General features: G+C 42.3%; 1 protein-coding gene across 1 annotated transcript in view; it reads left to right on the top strand.

The window, feature by feature from the left end:
* LOC306965053 (calsyntenin-2-like) overlaps positions 1 to 16,170 on the top strand; it is a 526,930-nt gene extending 510,760 nt beyond the window's left edge. The window contains exons 13-17 of the mRNA XM_079559275.1: positions 1,631 to 1,801; positions 9,155 to 9,300; positions 10,916 to 11,048; positions 15,244 to 15,428; positions 15,611 to 16,170. Coding sequence (XP_079415401.1) covers positions 1,631 to 1,801; positions 9,155 to 9,300; positions 10,916 to 11,048; positions 15,244 to 15,428; positions 15,611 to 15,805 — 830 coding nt within the window. The 3' untranslated portion in view covers positions 15,806 to 16,170. The remainder of the gene's footprint in view (positions 1 to 1,630; positions 1,802 to 9,154; positions 9,301 to 10,915; positions 11,049 to 15,243; positions 15,429 to 15,610) is intronic.
* Positions 16,171 to 16,980: the final 810 nt, after the last annotated feature.

Here is a 16,980-nt window from a genome sequence, read left to right on the forward strand (position 1 = left end):
TATGTGGTCATAACAAAACACGAGGGAGAGGGGAGAGCAAAGGAAAAGGAAATCTATGACTGCACTTTTGCTCCATGGCTTTATTACTATTTTCAGTTCATACTTTGACAAAAGTAACTCAAAGTAGTGTAACTCAGCTACAATTTTGAAACAGTAACATACAAACATTACATTTTTTTAAATCTGTAACTACACATATAGAATATATTACAATTTCTACTTGCAACTACTAGTAACTTTCCCAACACTGTATAGAGCTATATGCTAAGAGCAAGATTCCAGTCTCCTCCTGAGCTTACTAAGTTCCCAAAGTAAGTTCCAAGGCCTCCAAAGCTCGTCTACTAACAGCTGCAGTACACTGAAAAATATTGACTTAAAATCAGCATTTACTGCACTGTGTTTTTTTCTGTTATTTTAGGCACAAAATTAGCCTGGCTGTCCCCAGACTAATGGCTCGTTTCCACCAGCCTTACCCTTCTCTACTCTACTTGGCCTGCTTGTGTTTCCACTATTCTGTAGAATCTGATACTGTATCCATGGTTACCAGGGTGTATCCATGGATATGGCTTTGCTTTTGACTGTATCCATTGGAAACAGTACCTGCTTGGCCTGGTTAGTACCAGGGCCAAGCAGGTACTAAAAAAAGTACCAGTTAACTGTAAAGTGGGCTGGTGGAAACATTTCAAATGCAGGCAAAGTAGAGCAGGGTAGAGTAGAGTAGGGTAGGTGGAACCGAGCCATTAATGTCACAAGATACTTAGTCTGGGGACCAGCAATTCATATTCTCGTCGGAGAGGTGTGGTTTACGATCGTTCATAGCCGTTTATTGGGCGCTATGAATGTCAAGCCACAGCCAATCGTATCGCTGTATCCGATGACGTACCCGCTGTAAATTTTCGAGTTAAACTATTTAAACACTAACTAAAGCTTAATCAAAATATGCCTCTGCTGCTGTCCTGTTGGATCCACAAATAAACTTTTTTTTTTTTAATCCGTAAACAAACTACAAGCTTCCGTAAGTCAAATAGCGCGTTATCGTCTTGCCGTCCCTCCTCCTTCTGTGATTGGTCCCCAAATCCATGCGAAGATTTCAGCCATGGTCCCCAGGCCCAGGTGGAGCAGTTCCAAATGAATCCAATGCACACAGCAATGTGGGTATTCCCAGTAAAATAGCCTTACAAATGATTTTTAATACAGTGAATGTTTTTTTATTGGGTGTCCCCAGTGGGATCTTGACATAGATAACGGATAAAATATGACGTACTAAAAATGAAAAGAAGAGGCTAAAATCACCCAAACTTCCAGTGACAGTTTGAAAGAGCCTCAGGAACAGATCTGAGCTTTGGTCATGTGAAGAACAAACATAAAGGACTTTGATTAAACATGATTATACAAAATGTAAAGTCGAGTAAATCAATTTTAGATTTTGTCGACTAAATTTACATGCAATTTAAGTCGACTTAAACTAGATTCAAAATGTTTATTGAAGTATTTGACTAAATCTTGATTAAATTAAAGTAACATTTTCGTCTTCTGCTTGATCGTGCATCATACTGTAAATTGTGTTTGTTTTCAATCCTCTGAAGTGAAAAGAGTTATGGAAGAATGAGGTTTTCCTCTGTGTGTGCAGCCCGTCGTCCCGGAGTCCTGGAGGAGATCATCCATAACCTGGACTACTGTGACGTGCTGGTCCTGGGGGAGGAGCTCCGAGCGGAGCAGGAGTCTCTACAGCTGCACCGGAGCGCGCTGACCGGGAAACACCTGGACGCCACCAACTCCACCACCGGCATGTCCATATACGGTGAGACTACAGCATGTGCTGTAATGTTAGCTGCTTATCTGTAGTTTGAGCTGTTAAATGATCCATGGCTTCTCCTCGCAGGCAACAATGCAATAATCCAAACCGTTTCCTTCTTTCATGTAAAGTCCATGCAAAATAAATCTTATCCGACAAACATTCATCCACAAATTTGTACATATTTGTGGTCCTAGTTTTTTTCCAAATGTTAAATCAGATAGTGATCAGCAATACCCCAACAAGAATAACCTCCGAACCCTAACCTTGAGGCGAGACGCTGCAGGTGAAGGGACACTTTTTAAATTTAGAGATATCAATATGAAACTTTTCTGTAGATTACTGACGTACAGTGGGGGAAAAAAGTATTTGGTCAGTTTACCATAGACTTTCTATTGGATTTTGGCCAAATACATTTTTCCCCCACAGTAAATATGATATGTATATATCATATTTAGGTCACAGGTCACATGTGAGGATGCTTACCTTTAGCAGCCATTCAAACCCCTTTGTGTCCACTTGTGGGCATTTCATCAGGCCAAGATCACCCGAGTATGCGAACTTTTGAGCACAACTGTCAATTGATCCGGAAATTGCAGTTTCCCATTTAAATCTATGGAGAAAGTTTGTAAATGAAAAGACTAAATTGGCCCCAAACCTGAATTTAACAAAAAAAAAGAGTTCTGTCTGCAGTGTCACCCCCATATACTGTATATCAGTGTTTTTCACCCACTGTGCCAATCTCACCTAGTTTATTATTATTATTTTTTAAACAAATGCAGTATTATCCACAAATAATACCGTTTTCGAGTGTCTATGCTGTCTAGTGATCGGCAGAGTAACCATATTATACTCTTCCATATCAGGTAGTCAATTTCTTTGAGACAAGAGAATCAGTGATGTATCGAGGCATTGTGGCTAGTGAGACTATACGGCGTTCCTATTCAAGACACTTTGATGAGAACATTTTCTGCTGGTTGTGTGCCTCGTGATTATTTCAATGAAAAAAATGTGCCTCCAAACAGCAGCTAGTTAGTGTGGGCCCCAAGGATGGAGCGAGACCCGACACTGAAGCAATGGTGACAATGTGTTAACGAGTGATGTGATTGGTCATGGTGAGGAGGAGGAGATGGAATGAAAATGAAAAGGTGCTTCGTCATGGTGGGATCAGTATGTTGTTAAATGCTTTGTGTGAAAGGTTCATTCATAAAACATATCTTGCAGTGTTATCTTTCAGCGTTGTCATGCCCACATTAGAGCATCTATCTGTGGCAGCTGAGGGGTTAACAGGTTATAAATTAAAATTATAATCTTAAACAATTATAGACTTTCCAACAACGCCACCCCAGACTTCCTGGGGAAATAAAGTATTACAGCTTGGAGGCTGGAGTAAGTATATTGAAAGTTCAAGGCACCGGTTCCATTTAGTTTACAAAACCTTTATTTTGCATTGGTAGAAAACATAAAGTCAAAGTATTTCATTTGTATTCAATGTATTTACAATTGTTTAAGTGCAAAGAAACAGGACAAAACAAAATCAGCTCTGCTCATTACAAGTCTTTTCACGGTTTAGCGCCAAAGTCAATTTCTTACATGCTAGAGCCTGGACCCCTACTGAACAGAACAAGAGGAGAAAATACATAGAATAATGTGATAAAACAATGTAGTTTCTCAGTCATCCAGGTAGTTAATCAACTCAAACAAAAGGGTGAATCAACACAACTGGACCTACTTTTTAAAAAGAGCTGACAGTTTCGCTGTCCATCCAGACAGCTTCCTCAGAGCTGTTGTCAGTGGTGACTACACCCACCAGATATAGACGCGGTGGGCGTGGATGGTGAATACCCAGTGACGGCAGATGACCTCAGACATGGCCCCAGACATCACTGGGTATTCACCATCCACGCCCACCGCGTCTATATCTGGTGGGTGTGGTCACCACTGACAACAGCTCTGAGGAAGCTGTCTGGAAGGACAGCGAAACTGTCAGCTCTTTTTAAAAAGTAAGTCCAGTTGTGTTGATTCACCCTTTTGTTTGAATAGAATAATGTGGGTAAACAAATAATTGAATGTAAATCTGAGATAAAATGTCACATCGTATTGTGCTTTGGGATTGAGGGTGAGCGCTCACCACAGTAGGCTCTTGCCGCCTACTTTATAGTCTCTGTTCCTTCTCATCGTCCTGCCAGTGGCCTTATACTCGCTGAAATGATCGTCCTCTGAATCATAATCGTCCTGTCTCCATTTCCTATCACCTTTGGGTTTCTGTGCTTGTTTATTCTTTTGTTTTTCAGCTGTAGTATTTGTCGCTTTTGCCGCAGAAGTTTCCTGACTGTGTGTGATCACCTCCTCTATTGAGTTGTTGTCTTCAGAACGTCCCAGGTTCTTGGACCTTGGACCTGTGGGCAGGTCAATTTGACACTCCTTTAACTCAATGTTGACCACTTGAGCATCTCTCTGCTTATTCCGTCCCTTCTTATTCTTTTTCCCATCCGCTTTTGTGCTTTTGAAGGGTAGCTGGTCGATTCTCCTCTCCTTTAGGTATTGTACCACATCACCCAGAGCAGCTTCTCGTGGAGTTGTATTGTTCACAGTGTATTCAGTCTCCTGTGGAACAATGGGGACATCGACGGATTCACTGTCAGGACCTACATCTTCTTCTTTTGAAGGTTTAGGATTGGTGGAGTCGTTTGGAGCAATTAATTCAATGTCAGCCTCTGTGGTCTTTTCTTTGAGCGCTGTTGGACAAAGGTTAGATGTCTGGATCTCATTCACAGACACTTCCTCCTTAACTGGTTTGTCTTCTATAAAATCTTTCTGGTTTCTTTGGACTTCTTCAGTTCTGGCCTTTGTATCATCACCATAGAGTGCTGAAAATTCTGAGCTTTCTTTTCCTTTCGTCTTCTCCTTAGTCTTGCAGTAGTCAGTGGTATCTGAAGACTGGAGGTTAGGGAACGCTGACTGGGATTGCTTGACTGTATTGTTTAGGGGAGCCTCAGCTTCTGTTTCTTTGGGGACTGGTGAACTGGCTTCTGCTGCCTTCCCTAAGGAGGCCTCCTTTGAGTCCAGAACCTCAGTCACTGCCTTGGCTGGTGTCTCTGGAGGAGTCTGTGTGGCAAGATCCTCCATGTTTAACACACCATGGTTCTCTGTGGCAGTTTCCTGTTCATAGGGAGCTTCTTTCTGGGATTCTGTAGCTTTCTCTGCAGATGTGGGACTTGAGTCTCCACAGGGGTCCATCTTTGCCACATTGTCATCTGAAATGGTGTAGTGGAGTTCTGCTGGAGGCTTCTGTGAATACTCAAGGTCTCCAGGAAAACCCCCAGATGTGACCAAAGCGTTGTTGTTATTGTTGTCGTAAACAGGTTTGACACTGGGCAATGGTCTGCCACATTCATAATGTGATTGCTGAGGTTTTTCCTCTCCTGATGGGACTATTTTCTCAATTTCAATGACAAGTTGCCGTTCTTCCTCTTTCAACAGCTTCAAGAGAAGCTTTTCCCGCTCGTCTGACTCTTTTGCAGCTTTTTCTAACTCTTGTATCTGCTGGTCATTCAGGGACTTCCACTCAACCCAGCGTCTCTGGTTGTCGGACAGGGCTTGAGACCATTGCTGTTCACTGCTGTGGAAAACATGTTGCCAAAACAGCTCTTTCTCTTGAATTTGTCGAGTCCTGTCCTCTCCTGATGGTTGTGTCTTTTCAGCCTCAGGGATTAAAGTATTTGACGTTTTCTCAATTTCAATGATGAGGTGCCGTTTATCCTCTTTCAACATTTTCAGCAATAGCTCCTCCCGCACTTCATACTGTTTAGCAGTGTTTTCAAACTCTTGCAGCCGCTGGTCATACAAGGATTTCCACTCATCCCAGCGTCTCTGTGTCTCCAGCTGGCTTTGCCAAAACTGCTCTGTCTCCTGAGATTGGTGAATCCTCTCCTCTCCTGATGCATGTGTTTGTTTTGTCTCAGGGATTATATTCTCGATTTCGATGACGAGGTGCTGTTTTTCCTCTTTTAACAGCTTCAAGAGAAGCTTTTCCCGCTCCTCTGAGTCTTTAGCAGCTTTTTCCAACTCTTGTATCTGCTGGTCATTCAGGGCCTTCCACTCAACCCAGCGTTTCTGGTTCTCAAACAGGGCTTGAGACCATTGCTGTGCACTGGTGTGGAAAACCCATTGCCAAAACTGCGCTGTCTTCTGTACTTGCAGAGTCCTCTCCTCTCCTGATGGCTGTGTGTTTTCACCCCCACGGGTGAAAGTATTCGAGTCATTCTCAATTTCAATGATGAGGTGCTGTTTTTTGTCTTTTAATACTTTCAGCAAAAGCTCTTCCCGTTCTTGTGACTCTTTGGCAGAGGTTTCGAACTCTTTTTGCCGCTGGTCATGCAGGGACTTCCACTCATCCCAGCGCCTGAAGTTCTCCATCTGGGCTTGTGCCCATTGCTGTTCTCTGGCGTGGAAGGCGTCCTGCCAGAGCCTCTCACGCTCCTGCCACTGTTCAGCAAGGAGTCTTTCTCTCTGAAGGAGGACTTTTCTCTCGTCCATCCAATGACTTTCTCTCTCACGGAGTGTTTGAAGCTCCACAGTCAAACACCTCACTTTCTCCTTAAGGGCTAGACCACCCTCGGGGAACATGTCTGGGGCGTTTTCCATGTTTTTACCATCGCAGAAGTTTAAACAAACTAAATGCAACAGTTTCAAAACTGTCAAATCGGGCAGATCAACTGTGAATCTTAGAGAAGTTATCTGTGACTGATCGCGACGAAGACTAAATGTGTTGTGGTGATGTGACCTCACTTTCACTCACCAAGCAGGCTTTAACAACAGAATGTTATGATGTCATTCTGAAACATGTTTCAAATATGGTCACATTATGGAATTCTTGTCAATTACTGTTGCTAAGTTACAAGGTACATTCCAATTATGTCATAGGCCTCACAGAAACGCTGTTAGTCATAGAAATAACAGGAATACCCTTAACTATCTGAGCCCAGTCCTACAAATGCTTACGTTGGCCGACAGTTTACTGGACCTGTTGAAATTGAACGTTCTTCGTTGAATGTTTGTTCATGTCATTTATATTATTTCTGTTATTTGTCTTATCTGACAAATAATGAAGCAGGGCAACATAAGTTTTACATAAAACCTAGCCTAGATGGTGGCCTAATAAAAATATATGATAAAATAATTATGATAATTATAAAGTAGCAAAGTTGACATTGTTTGTATTATTCCATGTATTTCTTTAATACAAAGGAGTCTTATAGCTTTTTTTCATTTCTATAAATACATGTTTTAATATGTGCATTTTAAATACAAAAACTGAAAATGTCAGTTCTTTTCATTAGATAAAAATTTGCAATTAATTTGCATCGTTGGACAGCACTACTTAAAGAGGGGGTATTATGCAAAATTGACTTTTTCAATCATGTTATTATGTCATTCCCTCATTAAAAACATGCCTGAAGTGTTGCCTTGGCACATTCACGTATTTTTGAGTAATCTGTAAAAACTCATTTTAGGGATAGCTTTGCCTGATTCCTCCTAGGAACGCCCCCACCTCCTGGAGACGCCTCCGACCTTTCGTCACCAGACCAGTAACCAACCACTGCTCCTCAGCAGAACCCCCTCCCCGCAGTGTCCAGCCCGAAGATGTAAACAGTCAGAGTCATCATGGAGGAGTAGCTTCATGTGTTGTGAACGGGAGCTACAGCAGCTCTGAGACAGACACACATCAGTGTTTCTGTTACCGAAACACCCAGGATTCAAACCGGTGACAAGAACGCTTATTTCAGCGCCTGGTCCTGCGCTCGGAATGTCTTAGGGCCTTGATGATGCACAGAGCCTCCGGAGAAAGCTAATGCTAAGCTAAACCTCGAGTCATCACGTGAAAACGAGAAATATGCACAAATAAAGTCAAAAAAACCACCACACACATAAAGAACCGTTTGACAATGATCACACACGGAGCCAGGCTTGTTGATTTGGAAGTTTATTGCTCACATTTCATCCACAATGGGTCATAGCCGAGTGGTTTTCTCCCGGAGCTAACAAGCTAGCCGCGAGGTGCTAACGGCTATTTCGGAAAATCCACCTGCACAGATAATGTTCGTCTTTTGAGTCGTATGGGCTCCTGAAGATCCTGGTGTGGTCCATGGGGGTATAGTTACAGATCCATGGGGCATGGCAGTTGCAAAGAGCGACTAGATCAGGGTTTTTCAACCACTGTGCCATGGCACACTAGTGTGCCGTGAGATATTGTCTGGTGTGCCTTGGGAAATTATCCGATCTCACCTAGTTGTTGTTTTTAAACAAATGCATTATTATTCACAAATAATGTACCGTTTTTGAGTGTCTATGCTGTCTAGTGATCGACAGAGTAACCATATTATACTCTTCCATATCAGGTAGTTAATTTCTTTGAGACAAGAGAATTAGTGATGTATTGAGGCATTGTGGCTAGTGAGACTATACGGTGTTCCTAGTCGTGATTATTTCAATGAAAAAAATGTGCCTTGGCTCAACAACGGTTGAAAAACACTGCTGTATATGACCTTTTATACAATAGTTTATGTCCTTGTGGAGGATATGCACATCATTTTCACTAAACCAGGGGTGTCAAACATATGGCCCGAGATGATTTAATCCGGCCCTTGCCCTTTAGAGCATAAATTCCAGAGTATGTAAAATAAATTTAAAAAGTAAGTCTCTAGCCCATTCCTGTGTGGAATTATGATTTTTTACAGAATAACCAGAATGCTCATTCCGGCCACTAGGGGGCATTACATTTAGAAATAGGAAAGAGAGTGTGTTGTTCCATATGAACAACACACTACATAACCATGTGGTAAATGGACAGTCTGCCCCAGGGCGTCTGTGGCTTCAATAACAGCGTACTACCACTGAGTGTGGAGTGAAGGAATAATGACTACTATGTAGTACTTTTAGAACTTGTAACACAGGCTTGTAAAGTACAAGTGTGAGCCGTTGTTATTAATGAAGCTACAGTCAAGTTGGGGCTTTGACCAAATCACAGCTCATTATTATTCATTTATTGGAAACAGTTTCTCTATTATATGTGGCCCAATTTCGGCTTGCGACCCAAAATGAGTTTGACACCCCTGCTCTTAACAAAGGTTTAATCAAACGGAGTGGCAGAATCAAATCCTACCTTTCATGATTTTTACCACACACTGCGGAATGCCAAATGTTTCTTGAATTTTGCTGGAAAAAAAAAAAAAAAAACTTTAGCGTGCCTGTACCAAATGTGTGAAGGAGATTACAGTGGGACTTTGATGAATGAATGTGAGTAAATAGCAATGGAAGAACCGAGTACAGCCTCTTGGTCACGGTCTCTCCCCCCAGGTGTCGACTCCATGTCCAACTACGAGCAGGTGATCCGGGAGGTGCGCTACTTTAACTTCGAGCCCACCCTCGTCACGGAGCGGCGCTTCAGACTCACCTGCTCCGAACTCAACGGACGATACACCAGCAACGAGTTCACTCTGGAGGTGGGACATTCAGACATTTCTCCATTCTTTTTTTAATCCCATTCAGTGTCTCTTGTTTATCCTTTTTCACTTCTTTTAACCACTTTCACTTTGAACTAGAGGAACATATCCTTTAATACATGTGCACCTGTTCAGCTCAAGCGGTTTCCTCAATTGTTGTTGTTTACTTCACCACTTAACCAAAAGACTCAGCTGTCTCGATGGACTGTTTCCAAAAAAACGCTCCTTTTTCTCCCATTTCACAAAACAGTTTTCTCTAAACTATTTGCAAGAAATGAATCCATTTCTCTTTTGCCAGTATGGGGCGTTTTTCTTTTGTAGAGTTTGGAATTGTTGTTGCCACTGGATTTCATGGCACATTCAGTAAAGTATCAGAGTTATTGTTGAATTCTAAGCATTTGGACATTGACAATATGCTTGATATACTGACCAGTGACCTTAGTCTAGTGTTCATATTTGGACGCTGGTGCCTTATCTCTGGAAAAGTGGTGGATTTCTACGGTAACGTTGAAGTGAAAACAAGCTGATCCCATTTTTACACCACACCATGTAACATTTCATCTAATAAGTAGAATGAAATACAAGCGTTTATTTGATCTGCCTTTGCTGTGAGCGTCTCACCTCAACTAAGACTTGACTGTAACTTGAGCGGGGACGTCTCCAGCTCGTCTCCATGGAGATGTTGACCAAAGGCAGACAAATAGGAGATTTAAAGGAATAGGCCACCGTTTTTACATACTGAGATATGTTCTTACTTTAGCTTAGATGAGTTCATTTGTACCTGTCCGGTCTCATGTGTGCCCTCAGTCACGTAAACACAGCACAGATGGCGTTAACATTTAGCCTCTCCTCTATAGCTCCAAACCCAGACAAGGTGAAGATAGAAGCTACCAAGCTCTTCCACGTTTTCCCTATTTAAATATGGTTACGTGAAGTGTTGCACGATAAAGTATAACTACACAAAATTAAACAATGTGGATTTTCTAAGCGGATAAAAAGGGGAACTATATTGTAAGGCGTAATAATACCGGGGTAGTTCGACATCCGCACACAGTCGAACTACTCACGTAACCATATTTAAATAGGTAAAACGTGGAAGAGCTTAGTAGCTTCTATATCTCAGTATGTAAAAACGGTGGCCTACTCCTTTACATAGGTTAGGTCCTCAATAATAAAATAAACTTTTCTGGGTCAGTGAAGTGGGAATATCATAGGGGGAGAAAAAATAATTTATTTTCATTGGAAAAGGTAGAGTTCCATATTCTGAGGATAGATCTCAGACTACTGTATGGTTGTGCGGCAATTGTACCTCTTTCTATGTCACATTCTGTGCCCATTTCCAACAAGGAAGTGAAAAAGCAACCAGTAACCAATAAGGTTGAACATGTGTGGATACTCCTTTTGGATATTACAGGAATAGTGACGATTTCAGAAAGAGACACCTGCACAATCATGCTTAAACTTGGTGACTAAAACACAACGACACGTTCATGAGATTTCGCTGACCAGACAGAAATGGGAGAAAGTGGTTTGTCAGACCGTTCGCAAACCAGAGCTTGTGCACGAAAACTGATGCAAATCCACTCGCATTGTCTCTTTTGATCCACTGTTGCAGGTGAGCGTTCTGCACAGCGCTCAGACGGGACTGGCGGGGGAGCACGTCAATCACCTGGTGGCCCCTCCTCAGTACATGCAGCTGGTCCACCATCCTAGCATCATCCAGGACCTGTCCCCCAGCCACATGTCCGGTGAGGAAAACGACACAGCACTGAGACAACCACTGAAGGATCCTTGAAACAGGACTCGCAAAGTCCCCACATAGTGTAGAACATATCGTTACCGCAGCAACTGATGTTTAACTTTTTATCCCTCGGAACTTTATGGTTTGTTTGTCAAGGTCTCTCTCTGTCTGTGGTCTGACCTGGTATAGGGAGAACACGGTGTAGCGGCCCATAGTTTTAATAAACCACTCCGGTTTTTAAATATTCATGGGTCTCTGATGGAGTCGACTCAGAGGCTGGGACTTCAGAGCTTTAGAGAGTTTGTGTGAAAGGAGGTCAGAGATGGAGAGAGTGAAAGAGAGAGACGGCACAGAGGGATGGATGTAGGGCCACTTATATTTGCACAGAGTGGCCTTTGCGATTGTTAGCAGCCGTTGCAAGAAATACACAGCCTGACTGTAAAGAAAGAGCTCGATGAATCCTGGCATTGTCATCTCGGAATATGCTCGTGCCGTCAGGGAACAAGGAGTCCTTTGATGGAATAACCTTGTCTTGAGCCGATGTTGTTGCTGAAACTAAATGTGACCAACCGCAGCGTCCCCAGATCAGAACATTTAGTTACATCTAGGGAAGGGTGGATTGATACCAAAGTGTCGATATGTCGATACCAAACGGCTACTTTTAAAGCATCGATATTGGGCGAAAAGTATCGACGCTAATTTGCATGTGTAAAAAGAAGGCGGGGCAGCAATTATCAAAACAAAAGGATGATTTATTTCTTAGCTCTGAGCTAAAACCGTCTACAACAGCAAAGGATTGAACTGAGCCAGGCACATCATTCTGGTTTAGGTTCTGTTTGTCATTTAAGTATTAATTTAAAATTGTGTTTATGTATTTAAATTTAGTATTGTTTAATTAACCAGTTAAAGTAATCTAATTTTAATTGACCAGTTCATTATATAAAATAACCAGTTTTAGAAATGTATATTGATTGAAATGCATTCACCCCCATACGAAATGACCAGTACCGGCATCGGCATCGGTATCGACAAAAATGACCCCAAAAGGATCTGTATCGTATCGATTCCAAAAAATGTGGTATCGCCCATCCCTAGTTACATCCAGGTGCTGACTTTATTTTTTTGTATGACGTCTACTTGTTTTTACAATCATATCTTTAAAAGTTTAAAAGCAAATGAGCAATTCCCTAAAGCAGGCATCTCCAACCAGTAGCTCGCCAGTCCTTTCTAGCTCGCCACACATATTCCTACATACGCTTGATGACTGCCTTTTATTTTTGTGTTCAGCACAATCCGCAAACACTTGGGTCAGTGAAGTAAAGTGCAAGGACAAAACTCAAGTCATTTCTCCTGGGTGAACTCCACCAAAGTCGCATTTTTGTTGGGTAAAAGTTGCTCGCCAGAAAGAAAAAAAAACAAGAAGTTGGAGACCCCTGCCCTAAAGGTATTACATGCAGTTCTATCACAGCTCCACCTTCTATTTCTCTTACTACACTTGTACACAATTACACTTGTACTAATACTTGGGGTGAATGAGTCTGTTACTTACTTAATGTTATGATGTTTGTGTAGGCACTCAGGCTTACCGGAGTTGTCCATCTTCAATGAAGGTTCTTGAGTCATTTTCCGCACTCTGTAGTTGAAGTGTAGGACGTTTCGCCTCTCATCCGAAAGACCAAACAACCCTTTTTTTTTGTGTCTTTTGTTGCATCATAAATGAAGCTAAATTGTCCAGAATCATAATCACCAGACCCTTTCGGAGCAGTTCAGCGACATCAGTTTTCAAGCATGTCGTGAGGAAGACAGTTTAAAGCTAGTTTTCACTGTTCTATCATCATGTCATTCCCACTGCTACCTACAGAGGGAGCCCCAGGTAAATTAAAAATCCCAACCCAGTGTCTCTTATTGTCTTTCATAGACTTAAACATATAGCTGACTGAAGAGCCATGAAAAACACATCCAAGAAATCGAAAACAAAACAGAGGGAAAGCTGTTGAGAAAAATACGTACAGGATTAGAGTCAGTTCGGTCACTTTAAAGACTGAGACTTTATCAGTTTATCATGTCCAGTAGAAATCCCTACATCGGTCTTCCGTGCAATTATTTATGGTAAGAAGCGGCGTAATGAGATGTCAATAAGCGCTAACAGACTGGGAGCGCGGGGTCCGCCGTGTGGGATGATCAAAGCTCTCCGGCACCGCACAGATCTCCGGGAAACGCCGCCGCTATCAAATGATGACTTCTCAGAGTATTTTCTCCTCCGATCGTTAAACACACACGAGCTCGCGAGGACCTACCGGGACCAAAAACCAGTCTGCAACATCAGAGAGGCACGCGAATCAACATTTTCTACATCAAGAAAAATCCGTCGGCGCCTAAGGAGAGGTTACGCGGCTAAACACATCTCATGATGAATCGCGGTGATTAAGGAGCGGGTTATTTTAGGGTATAGCGACGTGTGCGTTTTGGGTTGTTTGAAGCGAAGTTGCTTTTTATCATTTGCACACGCCATAAGGCAATTATGCTGGCGCGATCGTGGCATTTGAAAGAGTGCGTGCTTGTGTGTAAGGTTTAACTTGGTAGAAAGAATCTTTTTGGATCGTTTTGATCTCGGGTTTAGTCAAAATGTTAATGTCGTCGTGAGGTTTTCTCGTGTAGATCCTGGCGTGTTTTCAGCTTCAGGAAACCAGTCACGGTTTAGTTGCTAAATTGAGTCAAGCAATTTTGAAAATAATCTATTTGGCCGTTATGGACTTTATGGGCATTGAACCACTTGAAATAGCAGTACACGCACATAAATCATAACTACTGTATTGTAGGAAGATTAGTTGGAAGATTGACCTGTTGCGTTTTGGGTCAATGGGGTAAACTTCACAAAGACTCAGAGGAATAATTGTTGCCCTAACCCTAAAGTTTTTGCGGGAATCACCTTGTCAAACAACGCAGAGTTTATCTTGAATTTGTGTAGTTTAGGGCTAGTCTTAGTCATAATTTGACCAAGGGAACAGACTTGATTTTTTCTTCTTAATAAGCAGTAGGAACTTCTCTCTCTCTTGGTATAGCTGCGAGTCAATTAAAGTCCTGAAGAAAGCAGCTTTTTAAAAGTAAACAAACAGCTAGCTTATGAGCAAACGGCATTTGAGACCTTCAAATTTCTTCTTCTGAGACTCTGAAGAGGCAGCGAGAGCCCCCACAGCTGCAGCACAGAGGAGGCGTCACAAGAGAAGCTACAGGAAACAAAAAAGGGGATGGTGAAAGACTGTTGTGGGGCGGAGGGAGCTGTGCAGGAGGAAGAGGAAGGAGGAGGTGGTGCTGACCAGTGCAGGACACCATGCTCTGAAACAGGGACAAACCTAGGAGGAGCTGCACCGTTTGAGAGGATCAGAGGAGACTGCAGTTTCCCCGACCTCCAAAATGCTGGTCAAGCTGGCCCACAGTGACGTCACGACTCAGGACTAACACCTAACACTATTTTGCTGTTCGCTTGTACAATGACAAATAAAGCACTAACTTATTTACTGTTTCAATTTCAAATAAACATGTTGTCTTTCTTTTTTCAGATTGAAAGCACAAAAGGTTGTTTGTCACTGTTGGCTCTCATAGGTTGGACTACTTGTCATTTGTTGCAGAGGTTTGCCTTGCCAAAGTCATTCATTTAGTTTAGGTGTTTCAAGGCACTGTTTGAGTGGATGATATGACATACCAAGCTTAGACACGCCTCACACTCTGGGTCATGTCACTCGTACAGTTTGACCAGGTCAATTGTGGGCTCGTACACGTGAGTTGATGATTAACTGAACATGTTCAAAATAATCTCTAAAATCGCACCGTGTTTGCCCAGCTTTACAAAAACACTCAGATACCCAAAGAGCTAAACAGCCAAAGTCTGATAAAGTCGTATGAATCAAGATAGATGGAGGTGTCTCAATTTATCAGACTTTGAGGTGACTTGGAGAAAAAGTATTTGTTTTGACTGTAGATAATATTCGACATAAAATCTGACCTTTGCGAATGCTGTATGTGCCCTTTCAGCCAAACATAGTTTGTTGCAGTGATTTATACTGCGTCTCTTTGGACAAACTGTCTGGGTGGTCGCTCCATGCAGTACCAGGGAGCGACCACTCATCAAACCGGCAACAAGTCAAAGATCACCGTCAGATTACTCAAATATGATTTAACTTCCCTTCTTCCCTTCTCCTCAGGTGTCCCGAGTGCGGCCACCATGGTGATCGTCATGTGTATCGCCGCCCTGGTGGTCGTGGTGGTCATTGGCATCTACCGCATCCACATAACGCACCAGCAGGACACCAAGCTGAACGAAACAACCAAAGACTCGGACATGACGTGGGACAGCGCGGCTCTCAACATCACGGTCAACCCAATGGAGGTGAGAATGGACAAAAATGGTTGATTGTAGCCTGTCCGTGCTCGGGAGAAGATTTCTCCTTCAGTGTGATTCTCCGTGAGGTTTGTCTTTTTGTCAGCCCTGTTTTTTTTTTCATTCTTCGAGAGCCTAAGAATGCATCCATCATTTAAATACTGCAACATCACTTTGCGTTGTCTTTGCAGAACCTGGAGGGGCCACAGGGGGCAGAAGAGGACGCCACGGAGGAGGAAGAGGAGGAGGAAGACGACGAAGACGAAGAGGAGGATGACAACACCAGCGGCGAATCAGACGACAGCGAGGAGGAGGCAGACGTCCAGTTACCCACGGCAGCGCGCCAAAACAACAAAAACTGGCACAAAGCGACAGTCTCCTTCTGAAGAGCTCCCTGCACCTGCACCGACCCACCACAGAATAAACAACTGAAACACTTCTGTCTGTCATGAAAAAAAAAGCTAAAAAAAAAACCTCAACAGATACAAGAACTCGACTTTACTTTGTGACGCTGAGGCTCAAAGTACGAGGTCATAGCTCCCCCTAGAGGACAGCACTGAATTACACAAACACGTCATGCAATGTGTCAGCTGGAGCGCACTGTTTTATACTAAAACATGCCGTTCTCACTCGTAACGAAATAACAGTCTGCAGTCTTTACAAATGCATCCCATGTGAGTTATCGCACTGAAGTGTTTTCATTTGTCCCAACTCTACGAAAATTGCAAATTATTTTAAAGATGCACTACCCAATGTGTTTAGTTTTGCTTATACTTAATTCAGCTCAAGCTTCAAGTAGGAAAACTTCAGACTTCAGGTCCTGTCATGGCTTTTTAAAAATGATTATAGAATATTGTTTGTGCTCCTTTTTACGAACAGCATATGGTAAAGGAATGTTGCTATTTTAATGCTGGTTTACAGAGGTTATGCAGATGAGGTCACAGCATCACACCAGAAACCAAATATGTGTTGACGCCAATAACACATCGAAAATTAAACACGTCAAGTTTATAATTACCATAGACTGTGGCATCCATCACACGGACCTGAGTAACTTTTTATTTTTATCTATTCATTTTTTTAGTTCCATTTATATTTGTCCGTATAACAGTTACATTTGTTGTTTTGGATCGAGGGAAACGGTCCTTCGTCTCCAACTAATCTAGCTTTTCATGAAACGGCTTTGAGAAATGAAAGAAAAAGAAATGAATGACAGTGCTCAGCAAAGTAGAATCTGAAAGTAAATCTGAGGCATCACATGCTAATCCACATTAAGGGTGTGACAACATATGCCGATTTAGCGATATATCGCGATGTTTTGCGGGACGATACTGATACTTTTTGTTCCGATATCAATACTTTTGATAGCGTCATGCATATTAATGACCGACATCAGGCATAGTAATGAGGCTGCAGTGCTCAATAACAATGATCAAGAATTCAGCCAGAACAGTAGGGGGCAGCACTACAATTATAAGCACTTAGGCCAAACACTGTCACACACATATATTACTTTTGATGATTGTAGTATGATCTGAATAAGAAAATGTATTTAAAGTGA

Source organism: Gobius niger (genome assembly GCF_951799975.1).
Source record: "Gobius niger genome assembly, chromosome: 1".
In the NCBI taxonomy this organism is placed as follows: Eukaryota; Metazoa; Chordata; class Actinopteri; order Gobiiformes; family Gobiidae; genus Gobius; species Gobius niger.